This window comes from Somniosus microcephalus, chromosome 22 (genome assembly GCF_052327205.1).
Source record: "Somniosus microcephalus isolate GS21.2 chromosome 22, FLI_Smic_1.0, whole genome shotgun sequence".
Lineage (NCBI taxonomy): Eukaryota > Metazoa > Chordata > Chondrichthyes > Squaliformes > Somniosidae > Somniosus > Somniosus microcephalus.
In genome coordinates, this window is record NC_141008.1 from 63832619 (window position 1) to 63850128 (window position 17510).

General features: G+C 43.4%; 1 protein-coding gene across 1 annotated transcript in view; it reads left to right on the top strand.

The window, feature by feature from the left end:
• The window catches only part of LOC147102466 (carboxypeptidase D-like), a 78882-nt gene extending 61898 nt beyond the window's left edge, over positions 1-16984 (top strand). The window contains exons 15-21 of the mRNA XM_085964942.1: positions 235-384; positions 8133-8228; positions 10492-10556; positions 11248-11379; positions 12034-12219; positions 13680-13782; positions 14699-16984. Of these exons, the coding sequence (XP_085821068.1) occupies positions 235-384; positions 8133-8228; positions 10492-10556; positions 11248-11379; positions 12034-12219; positions 13680-13782; positions 14699-14925 (959 nt within the window). The 3' untranslated portion in view covers positions 14926-16984. The remainder of the gene's footprint in view (positions 1-234; positions 385-8132; positions 8229-10491; positions 10557-11247; positions 11380-12033; positions 12220-13679; positions 13783-14698) is intronic.
• The last annotated feature ends 526 nt before the right edge of the window (positions 16985-17510 follow it).

Consider the following 17510-nt stretch of genomic DNA (forward strand, 5'->3'; position numbering starts at 1 on the left):
AAACATTAACCTGCTAATTTCACTATAATTTAAATCATTCTTTAGTTATAGTTGCATTATTTTTGTATGGTGTGATATGCTACATATATTTTTCTTATCAAATCAGCTACAAGCGTTAGTGTCAGTTTTCATTGTACCTTGTATTAGCTGGTTAGGAACAGTGCATTTTGCCTGAGAGCACCTCCTGAATACTGGATTGTAAGTATTAAAAGTAGAAAACTTGTATTTTACCAGGGAACTCCTCCGAGCAATTCACAGAGATGCAGCCTGAGACCAGAGAGATTGTCAAGAACCTGATCCTAAACCAAGGATTTACACTGTCTGTTGTTTTGGATGGTGGCTCTCTCCTCACCACATATCCTTATGATAAGCCTGTACAAACAGGTATGTATCTGTATTATATCTCTGTTTATTCCACATCGAAACCAACTTCACAAAGGCTTAGTTTGTCTGTGCAGTGAAATATTTGAATGTTATTTCCCTAGTGGCTCAGTGGGAAGTTAATTCATGCGAGTGTATTAGTGAGCAAGACGATCCTAGGTTTGGTTTCTTTGTTGGAGCTTGGTATTTCTTTTAGCAAGTCTCACCCAGGATGGTAGTTGGAAGTGTTGGGGATGTTACAATTAGCTTAACATCCCCAGGCTAATGAAGGCAAAAGTCTTGATTGGGGTTCATTCTGTTGATCACTGTTAATTGACAGCTGCTGGTAGGGTACTTGTTTGGTTGCCAGGTGAGAACAAGATCAAATGGGGTGGGTGTGGTGACTTCCATGGTTGAACAGTCTGCCAATACTCACTGTTCCAGGCTCTTGCACCTCAGAGGGTCTATCAGTAGGCAGTCCTTTTTTCTCAACAATTACCGTTCCCCCTCCATTGTCAGAAATATTTATCCATAGTCCCCAAAAGTGAATAAAGCATGGGCAGTGTAATTGGCATGTACATTATTAATGCTTGCATGGTTATAGCTGGCTGTTTCAATAGTATCTGTAGAATCGACATGAGTCAATCACCTTCAGGAGAGGAGTTATCGGGTGATGCGCTATCAACAATACCAAAGACTACGAGATGGACTTAAATGAAGTAGGCTTTTATTGACTAAGAACTAGAGCATGCCTCTGCTAGTGAATCCATCCTAAGAGCTCCCGGGGGAAGGGTGGTGAGTCACCTTTATACCCAGGCTTAGGGGTGGAGCCAGGGGCTGAGACATGCCTGGACTTGTACAGGGTTAACAGTGGTTTACCACACAGGCATGTACAAGTTAACAGTGGTTTACCACATTCACCCCTCGTTTAAAAAAGAGTCCGGCGGGGTGAAGTGTTTCAAAAGTTCGTATACGAAAGTCTCTCCGGGGGTCTTGTCTGCCGTAATGATCTTCGTGGTGCCGGTTGTGGCGGTTCTTTGCCCGCGGCCGCTTCTCACGTGGGACGGAGCACTGGCGTGTCGTCCTCTCGGGGTAGGGATGGCACCGGCATGTCGTCAGTTCGTGGTAGACACCCCGGTGGTGCGTCGTGGGTAGTGGTGGAGGTAGTGGATGGTGTTTCGGGTGGTACCTGAGGGTGCGAGGTCTCGAATTGAGACTGTGTCCTCCCGCCCATCAGGATACGCCACGTAGGCGTACTGTGGGTTGGCGTGGAGGAGGTGAACCTTTTCGACCAGGGGGTCCGTCTTATGGCTCCTCACGTGTTTCCTGAGCAGGACGGGTCCCGGAGACGTCAGCCATGGCGGTAGTGATCTCCCCGAGGTGGATTTCCTGGGGAAGACGAACATCTTCTCATGAGGGGTGGCGTTTGTGGCCGTACAGAGCAGTGATCGTATGGAGTGGAGCGCATCGGGGAGGACATCTTGCCAGCGGGAGATTGGGAGGCCCTTGGATTTTAGGGCGAGCATGGCGGTCTTCCACACCGTTGCGTTCTCCCTCTCTACCTGTCCGTTACCCCGGGGGTTGTAGCTGGTAGTCCTGCTCGTGGCTATGCCCTTCTCGAGCAGGTACTGGCGCAGCTCGTCGCTCATGAATGACGAGCCCCTGTCGCTGTGGATGTAATTGGGGAAGCCAAATATGGCAAACAGGTCGTGGAGGCACCTGATGACTGTGGCGCTGGTCATGTCCGGGCAGGGGATGGCGAAGGGGAAACGGGAGTACTCGTCAATAATATTGAGGAAGTACGTGTTGCGGTCAGAGGAGGGAAGGGGCCCCTTGAAATCGACGCTGAGACGTTCGAAGGGGCGGGTGGCTTTAACCAGGTGTGCCCTGTCTGGCCTGTAAAAATGCGGTTTGCATTCGGCGCAGACCTGGCAGTTCCTGGTCATGGTCCTGACCTCCTCGATGGATTAAGGCAGGTTGCGAGCTTTAATAAAGTGGAAGAACCTGGTGACCCCCGGGTGGCAGAGATCATTGTGGAGGGTCCGTAGCCTATCGACTTGTGCGTTGGCACATGTCCCATGGGATAGGGCGTCTGGGGGCTCATTAAGTTTCCCGGGCCGGTATAAGATATCGTAGTTGTAGGTGGATAACTCGATCCTCCACCGCAATATCTTATCATTTTTGATTTTCCCCCTTTGTCTATTGTTAAACATAAATGCTACTGACCGTTGGTCAGTGAGCAGGGTGAAACGTTTACCGGCCAGGTAATGTCTCCAGTGCCGTACAGCCTCCACTATCGCCTGGGCCTCCTTCTCGACTGAGGAGTGTCGAATTTCGGGGCCCTGGAGGGTCCGTGAAAAGAAGGCCACGGGTCTCCCCGCCTGGTTAAGAGTTGCGGCTAGGGCGAAGTCGGATGCATCGCTCTCCACTTGGAAAGGGATGGACTCATCCACTGCGTGCATTGTGGCCTTCGCAATGTCCTCTTTTGTGAGGGTGAAGGCCGCACGGGCCTCTGCCGTCAGGGGGAAGGAGGTTGACTTGATGAGGGGCCGGGCTTTGTCCGCATAGTTGGGCACCCACTGGGCGTAGTAAGAGAAGAACCCTAGGCATCTCTTCGGGGCTTTTAGGCAGTGGGGGGGGGGGTAGTTCCAGGAGGGGGCGCATTCGGTCGGGGTCGGGGCCGATGACTCCGTTTTCCACCATGCAGCCAAGAATAGCGAGGCGCGCGGTGCGGAACATACATTTTTCTCTGTTGTATGTCAGATTCAGCCGTTGGGCCGTACGGAGGAATTTTTCTAGGTTGGCGTCGTGGTCCTGCCGGTCATGGCCGCAGATGGTGACGTTGTCTAGATAGGGGAAGGTGGGCTGCAGCGCGTTCTGGTCAACCATCCGGTCCATCTCCCTTTGGAAGACCGAGACCCCGTTGGTGACGCCGAAGGGGACTCGGAGGAAGTGGTAGAGGCGACCGTCAGCCTCGAAGGCCTTGTACTGGCGGTCCTCAGGCCTGATGGGGAGCTGGTGGTATGCCGACTTCAGATCAATCGTCGAGAATACCCGGTATTGTGCTATCTGGTTGAGCATGTCAGATATGCGGGGAAGTGGGTATGCGTCTAATTGCGTGTATCGATTGATCGTCTGGCTGTAATCAATAACCAGGCGCTGTTTTTCGCCGGTCTTTACTACCACCACTTGGGCTCGCCATGGGCTGGTGCTGCCCTCGATAATCCCTTCCCTCAGGAGTCTTTGTACTTCTGATTTAATAAAGCTCCTATCCCCGGCACTGTACCGCCTGCTTTTAGTAGCAATTGGCTTGCAGTCTTTGGCGAGGTTAGCGAACAACGGGGGGGTTTGACCTTCAGGGTGGACAGGCTGCATACTTTGCGCGGCGCCGTGTTTAAATTCTGCTGGCTGCAGACTGTAAGTGGGGGCAGGGGCCCGCCATATGCCATCGTGACGCTCTCCAGATGGCACTGGAAGTCTAATCCTAGCAGTACGGGAGCGCAGAGCTGTGGCAGGACGAGGAATTTAAACTCTCTGTACTCCACGCCGTTCACTGTCAGAGTCGCTACACAGTAGCCGCCAACGTCCGCCATATGGGACTTTGAGGCCATAAAGACCTGGTGGCGTGTGCGCATAACCGATAGGGAGTAGCGTCGCACCGTGTCGGGGTGGATGAAGCTCTCCGTGCTTCCGCAGTCGAAAAGGCAATTTGTGGCATGGCCATTTACCTTTACGTTCATCATGGACCTGGCTAGTTGGTGGGGCCTAGATTGGTCCAGGGTGATGGAGGCCATCGTCGAGGTCGGTGGGTCGCTGTAGTATTCGCCCGCGCCGAGGGCCTGGTCCCGAGATGGTGTCCAAGATGGCGGCTCCCCCTCGGCTGATGGTGTCCAAAATGGCGGCCCGCACGGCTCGCACGTGGTTGGTGGGGTCCAAAATGGCGGCCTGTACGGTTCACACGCGGCGCTGCTGGAATTGGGGATCGATTTCGCCTTGCACACTCTCGCGTAGTGGCCTTTCTTGCCGCATTTGGAGCAGGTCGCGTCCTTTGCTGGGCATTGCTGTCTGGGGTGCTTGGCCTGGCCGCAGAAGTAGCATTTCTGGCCTCTGGTCATTGCAGCTGTAGTTGGGCTGCTGGCGGCTTGTGGCCTTACCGGGTCCCAAGATGGCTGCTCCCGTGGCATCCACGTGGCCATCCGGTCAGGGGGGTAGGCGTCCATGTTCTGGAGGGCCACGTCTAACGAGTTAGCGAGGGCCACCGTCTTCTGCAGGTCGCGCCCCCTCTGTTCCAGCAGCCTCTGCCGAGTATAATTGGACCTGATGCCGGCTACGTAGGCGTCTCGGATCAGGTCTTCCGTGCATTCCTTGGCCGTCACCGCTTTGCAATTACAGTCCCGGCCGAGGACTCTCAGTGCCAGTAAATATTCAGCGCCCGATTCCCCGGGGCGCTGTTTTCGGGTAGCCAGGAGGTGTCTGGCGTAGACCTCGTTAACAGGCCTCACGTATTGTTCCTTTAGCGTTGCGATGGCGGCCGCGTAAGTAGTGGCGTCTCGGATGATCGAGTAGACTCGGTGGCTCACCCATGAGTTCAAGACAAGCCGTTTCGCGTCATCTGTAGTGACAGTAGTGCTGGAGGCCTCCAGGAAGGCTTCGAAACAGCTCAGCCAGTGTTCAAAGTTATTGGCTGCATCTGCTGCTTGAGGATCCAGGTCTAAACGTTCCGGCTTCAAGATTTGCTCCATGTTGAAAATTAGTCAATAAAATTGATGCGCTATCAACAATACCAAAGACTACGAGATGGACTTAAATGAAGTAGGCTTTTATTGACTAAGAACTAGAGCATGCCTCTGCTAGTGAATCCATCCTAAGAGCTCCCGGGGGAAGGGTGGTGAGTCACCTTTATACCCAGGCTTAGGGGTGGAGCCAGGGGCTGAGACATGCCTGGACTTGTACAGGGTTAACAGTGGTTTACCACACAGGCATGTACAGGTTAACAGTGGTTTACCACATCGGGGCAGGGGAGAAAAAGGTTAGTTGGAAAAGTGGAAGAGTTTAAAAAAAAAAATCAAATCTAAAGATGTTCTAAAATTCTGTGATTGGATCATAGTTATACTGTAATTGGAATAGAGATATGGTTGCCCAGATATAACAGGACTGTGCTGAATAAGCAGACTTCACGCGTGTCTATATTTGTGTGCCTGTTAGCTTTCCTGGATGCCTTTGAAAGTGGTGCCAAATTTCCTTCCCAGGTGTAAACAGAAGCTGCAGAAGTGTTAGAACTTATATTAATGATCTAGACGAGGGAACTAGATGTAATATCTCCAAGTTTGCAGACGACACAAAACTGGGTGGGCGTGTGTGCTGTGAGGAGGATGCAGAGAAACTCCAGTATGATTTGGACAGGTTGGGTGATTGGGCAGATGCATGGCAGATGCAGTATAATGTGGATAAATGCGAGGTTATCCACTTCAGTGGCAAAAACAGGAAGGCAGATTATTATCTGAACGGCAATAGATTGGGAAAAGGGGAAGTGCAACGAGACCTGGGTGTCCTTGTGCACCAGTCGCTGAAGGTAAGCATGCAGCTGCAGCAGGCGGTTAAGAAGGCAAATGGTATGCTGGCCTTCATAGCGAGAGGATTCGATACAGGAGCAAGGATGTCTTTCTGCAGTTGTACAGGGCTTTGGTGAGACCACACCTTGAGTATTGTGTGCAGTTTTGATCGCCTTATCTGAGGAAGGATGTTCTTGCCATGGAGGGAGTGCAGCGAAGATTCACCAGACTGATACCTGGGATGGCAGGAATGACGTATGGAGAGAGATTGGGTCGATTAGGCTTATATTCGCTAGAGTTTAGAAGAATGAGAGGGGATCTCATTGAAACTTATAAAATTCTAACAGGACTAGACAGACTAGATGCAGGAAGGATGTTCCCGATGGCGGGGGAGTCCAGAACCAGGGGTCTAAGGATAAGGGGTAAGCCATTTAGGACTGATGAGGAATTTCTTCACCCAGAGAGTGGTGAACCTGTGGAATTCTCTACCACAGAAGACGGTTGAGGCCAATTCATTAAATATATTCAAGAAGGAGTTAGATATATTTCTTAAGGCTAAGGGGATCAAGGGATATGGGGAGAAAGCAGGGACAGGGTACTGAATTTGGATGATCAGCCATGATCGCATTGAATGGCGGAGCAGACTCGAGTGGCCGAATGGCCTACTCCTGCTCCTATGTTTCTATGTAACTATGCTTGTTCCCTGGATTTTCTGTTCCAGGATGTCTTTGCCTATCTCCTACTAACATTTTTGACATTTTATTTACCTGCCTATGCAAGTAACCACTGGCTTTTTTGGGTATCTATTCTACAAAACCCCAAACCAAGAGATGCAAAAAAAACCTAAATAGAGCAATTGCAAGAAAAAAAGCTTCATAAAACATCCAAAGGGAGAGGGACATGCTGAGAGGCCAGCACCAAAGGCAAAAGCTATTTGAGGTGGGGTTAGAAATGGAAAAGGTGAGCCCAGATGTAGAACAATTGGAAATTCTGATAAAATGCATGTTGGGGGCAAAGACCACAACCTCACTAGCTTAGTGCCACCAGCACTGAGCAGTACCAATATATGGAAGCTAGGTCAATTAAAGCATTTAAGACTGAGATAGATGGATTTTTGTTAGGTAAGGGTATCAAGGGATATGGAGCAGAGGAAGGTAAATGGAGTTGAGGTACAGATGAGCCATGATCTAACTGAATGGCGGAACAGGCTTGAGGAGGTACCCATGGGTTGAAGCAATATTTGTAGAAACCAGTGAATTCATTCTTGGATTATTAAGACCAAGGCTTCTTTCTTTAAAAGCTACATATTTACACTTCAGTCTCAAATTTGAAATGGTGAAACGTTTTGCAAAGTGAACCCGGTACTGTAGTATAGTACTCGAGGTGTTTGCTGTGTGGTCATGTCGCATCCTGGCCAAGGCTCATACACCCCAGCCTCTTAAACTTAAATGTAATGAATTCTCAGCCTGAACATGCAATAAGTATCTCTTTAGGGAGAAGGCAGAAAGGAGGAAGAGACAACACTCCAGCCTTTGCATCAATTATAAAACAGGAAAGGGAATGCAAAAGAGAGTAAATACATTTTTTAGAGCTACAAAACCTGCAGTAAGACTTAGACCACCAGTCTGTAACTTTTTTACACTGTCAATTGCACATTTGCATTTTCAGAATGAAAAGAGATCAAACTCACTGCATCCCACATTAATGAATGCTGTGGCAGTCTATCCATATGATTTTTGGGATTCCTGAGGAATTGCAATTTTTAAAATAAACCCCTATATATGATTTTGATGTTGATTACATTTTTTCCTACTATCTGCAGCCAGGTTTTACTATCTGTTGCAAACGGATGCTAACATCTACAACAGATAAGCGACTGCTATTAACTATATTTGTTGATAGTTCATTGTTGTTAAATGTGAGTGATAATGAAAAGCAGTGAGGTGCGAAGCGCAAAATGTGGATGAAAGTGAGAGGTCTGACATCTTGTGTGTTCCGAAAACGGTATAATCAGTCACCCTTTGATGGATTACGTATTCACGAGTTGTCGTTTGCAAGCAGAATTCAGTTGGGGATATGTTTCCAATGCTCCCCAACGTGAGAGAAATTACGATTTTTTTCCTATCAGAAATGTTTTCCTGTTGTATGTTGTAACGGTTGAATGCTACCACATTCAGTACTGTGTGACCTGCGTACGACACAATCTGTTTTCTTCAACAGTGGAGAATGAGCAAACCCTGAAATATCTGGCAACTGTGTATTCCAACAATCACCCTAAAATGCACTTGGGCCATCCAGGGTGTCCTAATAACACAGGTAAGAATTTAAAATAAAATCAATCACAATGTGACCTCTGTTATTTTCTTTTGGAGGATTGAAATCAAAAATGGTTGTATTAAAATCTGGGAATTCTCTTCAAAGTGGCCTTATATTTTGCAAGCCCAGATCAAACTTTCAGATGCATGTTGCATTGTAGGCCAGAAAGTCTCTGACTTGGTCAAAAGAGACTTTAACCCGAGGGAATCTTGGTACCATATCTAGTCTCTTTCCCACATCTCCGCAGGTTTCCAGTTATTTTTTTTTTGTCCCTTCGTTTGGTCCCAAAATGTCTTAACTGTCAGTCATGTTCTACACGTTGCTCATTCTGGTGACCAGCCCTGGTTCCAAATGGCTCTGCTTGCAACCTAAAATAGAGTGGACTAGAAAGAAAGAAAGACTTGCATTTATATAGCGCCTTTCACGACCACCGGACATCTCAAAGTGCTTTACCGCCAAAGATGTGCTTTTTGAAGTGCAGTCACTGTGGTAATGTAGGAAACCAGGCAGTCAATTTGCACACGGCAAGCTCCCACAAACAGCAATGTGATAATGACCAGATAATCTGTTTTATTTGGTGATGTTGATTGAAGGATAAATATTGGCCAGGACACCGGGGATAACTCCCCTGCTCTTATTCAAAATAGTGCCATGGGGTCTTTTACGTTCACCTGAGAGAGCAGATGGTGCCTCGGTTTAACGTCTCATCCGAAAGACGGCACCTCCGACAGTGCCGCACTCCCTCAGCACTGCACTGGAGTGTCAGCCTGTGCTCAAGCCTCTGGAGTGGGACTTGAACCCACAACCTTCTGACTTAAGAGGCGAGGGTGCTACCCACTGAGCCACAGATGACACAATTGTAATACTGTAATTAAACCTACAACACAAAATGAAATTATAAACTAAACAAAAAAGTAAACAAAGTATCAGTAAAAATGTGTAAGAGAAAAAAAATGCGCTGTAATTTTCAGAAGGATGTACACTGTAAATTACAGTATTATATGAAATGTGTTAGTGACCTCTAGAGGTAGAACTAAATTCTTAATGTAAACCAAAAGCAAAGGACTACAGATGCTGGTAAATCTGACGACCGAACAAGTTGGAAACACTCAGTATGTCAGGTGGCATTTGTGGAGAAACCAAAGTCAGTTGCCATTTCCGGTCTTGAGACCCTGTAACTCAAACTGGATTTTTTGCTGCTGTGAATCATTTCTAATAGTATGGAGGGAGTTACAAGAAGTTGGGAGAAATAATATAAATAGTTGGTTTGCAAAAATAGTACGATATTCATTGAAAATGAGTTTGTGCTTTCATTCCCTGAAATTAAATTTTAATTGAGTTTGGGTAAATAAATTAGACTTGTGGGCTTAAAACCTAAAGTATATAAAGTCAGATTCCATGTTCAATAACTTGATGATTTTTGATGGTACCGTTGTGAGTTTTCATGGGTGATTTGATATTTTTACTTGGTAAAACTGTTTTTTCTATATGATGTTGCTCACAGAGAAACTAACCTGTATTGATTTCAAGTCTGTGGACCAGCAAAGTCTGACTGTGCTGAAATGAGTTACTATGCTAATTTGCAGTGTTTTTCATCACTGTCGGGAATGCTATTGCTGTCTGGTCCTGCCGTGTATTTTAGAATATAATTTCATCGTGAACTTCTGCTCTCTCAATGAGCTCATTAAGCCCAACTTTCCACAGTACATTGGTTGATTTAAATGAACCGTTAATAGTTTCCAGTCATGTGTTGCAGTGCAGCATGGGGAATATAAATTGGCTACAATGGTTTAGCCTTCCCAGACGCACTAAGGGGAATTAATGGTATTCTCCAATGTGACCGCAAAAAACAAAATGATACAAGCTGGGTGACTTTACATCAATGCTATAAGTGGATCAGGAAACTTGACAAAGGAGAATGTGAGGAATAGTACCAAACTGTTCAAACAATAGAAGGAGATTTCTTTCAATTAAAAACGAATGCCTCTGCACCCAATCAAAGGGAGACGTGTTCTTACAGTCAGAGAGATAGGATAATCTGCATTCCCCAAATATAAAATGTTTTCTGTAGGCTATTTATTCAACTTTGCAAAAGCTTTGTGCAGTAAGATTATAAATGCTCATTTCTGATCAATAAAATTATTCATAAGTGCAATTCAAAAATTGTTATTGTGACATATGGCAGAGAGGACCTGAGATTTTTTTTTTCCAATTGCTTCTGGCATCTGAAGTTTACATCAATCACTGATTTAATCTGTTACAGATGAAAGCATCCCTGGTGGTGTTGTACGTGGTGCACAATGGCATGGTCACATGCATAGCATGAAGGTGAGCATTTGTAGTCATTGCACTAAATGAGTCGTCCTAATGAATCCTATAAAAACTATAACCATATATAACCAAAAATCTGGCAAACATTCTTTTTTAAAAGCCAAGCCTTGATTGGTTCAACCAAAGCAAGTACAGTACTGTATGCTTTTCCTATATTGCCCTCTTTTTCTTTTTTTTAACTTTATTTATTAAAATGTCAGAAGTGGGATTCGAACTCACGGTTTATATTGCCCTCTTATGGCTGTTTGAGTGTTGATGTAATTTCGGTGATAACTTTGTAAGCACTAAGACATGGTTCTCCACAAAATTAAGTAAACTGCACAGTCTTCTGAAAAATGATGTATTGGAGACTTTTTCTGTCATAGTAGAAGAAGACAACAATTTATATGTTTGTGCCACTTGATCAACTGGTTCTCTTACTAATGTGAAGAGCGATAGAATGGTTTGCATTCCCCAAATAGAAATTGGGATATTGGCTAAAATTCCAAATAAAATTCAACCAGCAACTAAAGGAAACTTGTACTTGATATTGTACAAAGCTTAGTTTTGTTAATTTGAGGCTGAATGTCTGCATCACTTGTGGTAAAAGTTATGTCCAAAGAGAAATAATTGAGTAAAATCTGTGGTTTAGTCCTTTCGCTAGCTCCCACTGTAAGGTGATTTGTTTTCTCATCTTTTGTCTTGCCAGGATTTTAGCGTCACCTATGGCCACTACCCTGAGATCACAGTTTACACAGGCTGTTGTAACTTCCCACATGCGAAAGAGCTTCCTGCGATTTGGCATGATAACAAGAAGTCTTTACTCCGTATGCTTGTTGAGGTAAGCATCTAGCATCAAACCCTGAGCAAGTCGTTCAATGCAGACGTGTCCAGCCTGCAGCCCACCGATCCTATCGCCCCCTAATCCCTGGCAATCCAGCCCGCGACACTCGGGGAAACTCACTCCTATTTGTGAAGATATTTCTTAATTTGCTGGTCCATCCTGCTTGATATTTGTCCGCTTGGAGGTCTGGAAAAGGTTGTTGTTAGCACTGATTTCGCAATAGTCGTTAAATCCCAAATCGGAACAACCCAGATGTGTTGACATCAGCAACTTGAGATCTACACAAATTGATGGGAAGCTAGAATTTCTAGGCCTGATGTTAAATGGTAAGCACCCATAGAGTCCACAAAACAAAAAGGTTGGACATACCTGACTTAATACATTATAGGGAGGTTGTATTGTCACAATATAATTCACCACATAAAACCTATAATAATTATTCTTTATCTCCAGTTTCAATCAATATAATCCACAGTGATAGACAAAAGAATGATAAGCTAATGCATAATTGTGGAAAAGAAAGACCTGGTTGTAATGTTTTTATCTGTTTCTCCTTTTTTCCCCCAATTACTTTGTTTCCAGTTTGCCTAATGTAATCTACGGCTATTTTAAGTACTTTATTATTTTCTAATCTGATGTTGTTTCTCTCAGGTTCATAAAGGCTTGCGTGGAAAGGTTACTGATAAAGCTGGAAATCCAATTCCAAAAGCAAATATTATTCTGAATGAAGGTGTTAAAGTTCTGACTTCAGAGGCAGGCTATTTCCATGTTCTGCTGGCTCCAGGACGGCATGATATTGATGCACTTGCAGAAGGATACCAGCATCAGCGCAAACAGGTATAAGATCCAATTACCTGTTCTAATTATACATCTGCTTAGTTCAGTTTTTCACAGGTTGCTGTTAAACTATAGGCACCTAGCTGTGTGTTAACAAAAGAGTCCCTATTCCCCGTGGATTAAATTTTAATGTTAAAATAAAGCCAGTCAGACCTTCAGGGAACTTTGTAAACTTGACTCTGTTGCAAAGCTCAAGCAGTGTGTGGCTTCAGTGAGCTAGGGAGTCAGATTTTAATTTTTTTAATTTGTTCATAGGATGTGAGCCTCGTTGGCCAGGCCAGCATTTATTGCCTGACCTGATTCCTGAATTACATTGCCTCTTTCCTGTCAATGACATTTAAAACGATTTCACATTGGCTCAAAAGGAGTAGTATCATCTCATGGTAAAATAGATGTTCAAAGCCCTACTAAGATTTTTTTTTTTTAAGTTATTGATAGTGGATTTATTCTGTCTTTTAACAGTTTTGGAAATAATTTGTTGTAGAAACACATGAAAAATCATTCAAAGCAACCTGCAAATTTGTATTTCTTTATTTTTTCCACAGTGTATCTATATTTGCCCATTTTGTTCAAAATTATTTACTTGTGTCCTCTGCTCCTGATCTGCTCAGTGGCTTTCCTGGTTTGAATGCTTGGTTTACCAGGCTCTACAGCGTGAGGCTGATATTTAAGATTTCCAGCTTTGCTCTGATTTTTACTTTTCTAAAATGAGGAAGTGCCAAATTTGCTGTAAACAACAATTTGCTTTAAAAAAAAAAGCACCTAAACATGGAAACTCTCGGAATAAGTGGCGCCAGAAGGTAGCCAATGACCATGGCCCATTACTGCAAATTACAGTTTGTTTAGAATTTACCATCAGTTTTTAAGATTGTATTCAAATTAAGTCATTGGGGGATGGTGGTGTGTGTTAGAATTCTAGCTCTTTTGGGTTGATTTCTGAAAGGATATTGCACACCATTGTGTTGAACTTATAATCAGAATTGCTGTTGGCTGGACATCAAGATTTAACTCCTTCTTTCATCAAAGTGCCAAAATAGCAGCTAATGGAATAGACTTGATTTGTTGCCATGACACCTGACCTATACGCTGATATTTTCACTCTCCTCCCCTCCCAACACAGTCGGCTGTTTCTCCAGTTTTCTTCACACTTCAGTAACAACAGAACATGATAGTCCGTCAGCAGCTGAACATCTGCACCTGAAATATTAACCGTACTCTTCTCTTTCACCAGCTCATAGACATGCCGTGTATTGTTTGTTTTCTGTTTCAGATTTTCAGTACAGTATTAGCTTTTCTTTTTACTAAATTTGTTCTGACATTAAAATTTTGTGAAACCTTGATTACAAAAGACACGCACCCGTTTTCTGCTATATTCCGTTTGTTTAGGGAAAAGCTGTTTACAAACACTCTTCTGGTCCTGCTTGAAAATAAAAAGTATTTATTACATTTCTGTATCATAGATATTCGTATCCTCATATGACGCTGCCACCTCTTTGGTAATAATTTTTGAGGTGGATAATAAATTGTTCGGCCTCCCCAAAGAACTGGTGGTGACAGCAGCAGGTAAGAATTGGCATTATGACGCCGTATTATAAATTGCTTACGGTAAGATTTCTATTAACAATGAGCTGTCGTTTGAAATTTGTGAAAACGAGCAATTCATGCATCAATCAAAGGGAGATGACACACGTCTGACTCTGTTTATTCAAGGTTAAATATTTGATCATGCCTTTTTAGTTAATCACTTGAATTTATTTTTATTGTGCATTCCTCTATAATTTGAACAAATCAGTGAAACACTTAGCCTTGCCACTGAGCGAGTTTATTGTAGAAATGTGGTAAAGTTGAAGCTAGCAGTCCAGCTGTTTCAGTTTTGACTTACCTACTTAACCGTGTGCTGTCCCCTCAGTTTAGCATTAGACTGAAAGTTATCACAGAATCATAGAATCCCCACAGTGTAGATAGAGGCCATTTCGGCCCATCGAGCCTGCACCGACACATATCCCACCCTATGCCCGTAACCCCACGTATTTAATCCCCTAACACTAAGGGTCAATTTATCATAGCCAAATCAACCTAACCCGCACATCTTTGGACTGTGGGAGGAAACCGGAGCACCCGGAGGAAACCCACGCAGACACAAGGAGAATGTGCAAACTCCACACACACAGTCGCCCGAGGCTGGATTTGAACCCGGGTCCCTGGCGCTGTGAGGCAATGGTGCTAACCACTATGCCACCGTGCCCCCCTTTTAAATTATAATCCAATTAAAATTTCTATTAAGACTCTTAACAATTTAAATATTAAAAACAGTCAATTTCGACACACACACTATTCTTTCTACATGATTATCAATAACAATGTTTATTCGTTGCTCCTGTCACGAGTGGGTGTGTGTGTCAAACTCTGATATTCTAGTGTGTGATGCTACAAAGTAAGTAGGAAATTAAACAAGGAATATTTTTATCTTTTCAATTAGGCGCAACCATGTCAGCAGTAATTGTGACCGCCTGCATTGTTTGGTGCGTTTGCTCCATCAAATCCAATCACCAAAAGAACGGCTTTCATCGTTTGAGGCAGCATCGGGATGAATATGAAGATGAGATCCGAATGATGTCGATGGGTTCAAAGAAATCTCTTCTCAGCAGCGAGTTTCAGGATGAAACGGAGAGCGACGAAGACACTCTGTATGTTAATAAACATTAACATAATCAAGCCAGCCCTGCTGGTCTGGCAGTAATGTTCATCTTTTTGCCAAGTAAAATGAACAAATGCCGCATAACCCTCATAGAGGATATGCCTGATCTACTGCACATGGCGTTGGTGGAAAGCTTGGAGTGATTTCTGTGACATTCTTTTTGGAAACGTAGATGTTACAAGAAGGAATAGCAACTTGCACCATCACTTGAGTATTGCACATATCCTAAACTGACTGCTGACTTATACTGTGGTTGAATGTCAGCCACGTAAAGAATGTTGTTGCACCCTATCTACCATCTGAGCCTCTGCCTATCATAATACTGAAAAACTATGCCAACATTTAAAGATGCAGTATGCCTTTTACTTCCTCTATAAAAAAAACATATATGCACACATCTACCTTTTTAAACCTCCAACCATTCATAATGTCCTTTTGGGGAATTTACTGTATTTTGTACAAATATAGTTTTGAAAAGAAATGGGGTGAAGTGAAATTTTGCAGTACTGGTGCTGTAGCATTTGTATAAATTGTACATGCTCCTTTTAAAGGGTGGGCAAATTTTAACCAAAGGTATACTGCAGCTTTATGTTGTGTACGAATATCGCCAACGGTGTAACGGATGGAAAGTGACTGCTGGATGTGTTGCCTTCACCCCCACACTTTTCCCCCCTCTTTTCCCCTCCCCCCCCCCCCCGGACAATTTTCTTCCTTTTTGCACCACTCCAGTTAAGTTCAGTTCATTTGTATTTCGCTCCATAAAATATAAATTTAGCAAATAGAATTACAAGTAGGAACAGATTAATATTGCTGCGATTTACGTAATTCATAAAGCTAATGCAAGAAAAAATTGGTTAACGATCATTATGCAGAAGTGCATGATGTATTTTTTTAATCATAAATCATAAAATTTACAGCACAGAAGGAGGACATTCAGTCCATCGTGTCCGCCGGCCGACAAAGAGCTCCCCAGACTAATCCCAGTTTCCAGCTCTTGGTCCATAGCCCTGTAGGCCACGACACTAATGTAGTCTCAGCAATTATCAATAGGCTGTATACACTGGAAAGCAATGTTCTTGTTAAGCCGCGCAGCGGTCTGAAGGTCCCGCACAGGCCGCTTGCCGACTTCACAGTGGAAAAACCATGCATGCGTGGAAATTTGAATGGGCCTCGCAGCCCGTTAAAGGGGCCGCGCACCCCAAAAAAATTAGAGGGAACATTGCTTGAAAGCCAAACTGTTTATTGGGGAGCCAGGGCTGCAGAAGGGGAAAGAAAGCCAAATGGACCATTTTTGGAAATAGTGTCTTCAATTTTGTCATGGTTACCTTTTTATTTTTGAAATTGTTCTTGATACACACTGGATCATTTTATAATTGGAGCATTCTCAGTTGCAATTACAACTGTTCATAGAGAAACTGAACATCTAATTTTAAAGGTGCTCTTTTATTGTAAAAATTCTGAAGTACGGTTAGTGAGGCAGTGAAGTTGCTTAGTTGAATCATGATGGTAGAGGTGGCTACTGAAAAGTAAAATGAGAATTTATGGTCCTATCATATGCTGTTTGAAGCATATTTTTTCATAGTTTTTATAATCTGCAACTTGGTGTAAATTTTTTTCAATATACTGTAGAGATGTATTGAATGTGGGTGAAGGGTCATCGAATAATGAACTCTGTACAGATGTGTGAGTGTATGTTTGTGTGAGTGTTTTCAGTGTGTGCCACTGAATGTACACCTGAATTGCCTAAATACAGTATATGATGATCACCAGAAATACAGCATTGCCAAAAACACCTGATTCATATTGTTATATATTAGTCAATTTATTAAGAAACGTTTCACTGTACCTGAGTTTTTCCGCTCCATTGTGTTTGGAGAATGACTTCAAAATGTTGGTATTGTCATTCATTAGTTTGTACTTTTTTGCACAGGACTTTTTGTCAATATTGTGTATTTGATTATATACTGTGATGCCTTAAATTTTTCATATTGCTTTCATTTTGTGGTGATGTCACTGGATTTCAGTGAAAGGATTTGGCATCTAAAAATAAATGCTTTATCAAGCACATTTATGTTGTTTATGGTGGTGTATTCAGAGTTTAAACCATGGTCATATTTAGTTAAACCTGTAGTTGTCTCCTTTGCTTGTTCCATCTGGGATTTATCGAAAGATTAAGTAACAAGGTGGAAACATTGTACACACCTAAATAGCAAGGCTGATTTAGAATAACCGTGATATCCTTTTCATTGAGTCAATGGATTTTTTTTGTATTATCTAATCATATTGTTACAGTGGTGGGGTGGGGCATCAGTTGGGGCGACTCTCCAATAATGAAATACCAAATAAAATATATTTCTGTTTAAAACCTGCTTATTCTGACTGATTTAGGTAACCTATAATCAACGCCGCTGCTTTACAATAACTGAATAAATCAAATTATGTTTTTATCACAAGGGATTACAGGTCTTTTTAGAATTTTTACCAGTATTTTGGAAATCAGATTCTGCAATTAAATCCATTCATAATTAGTCAATAATTTATGCTAATTAATAAGTCACATTCTGTTATTGCACGATTTTTCAGGACACTAACT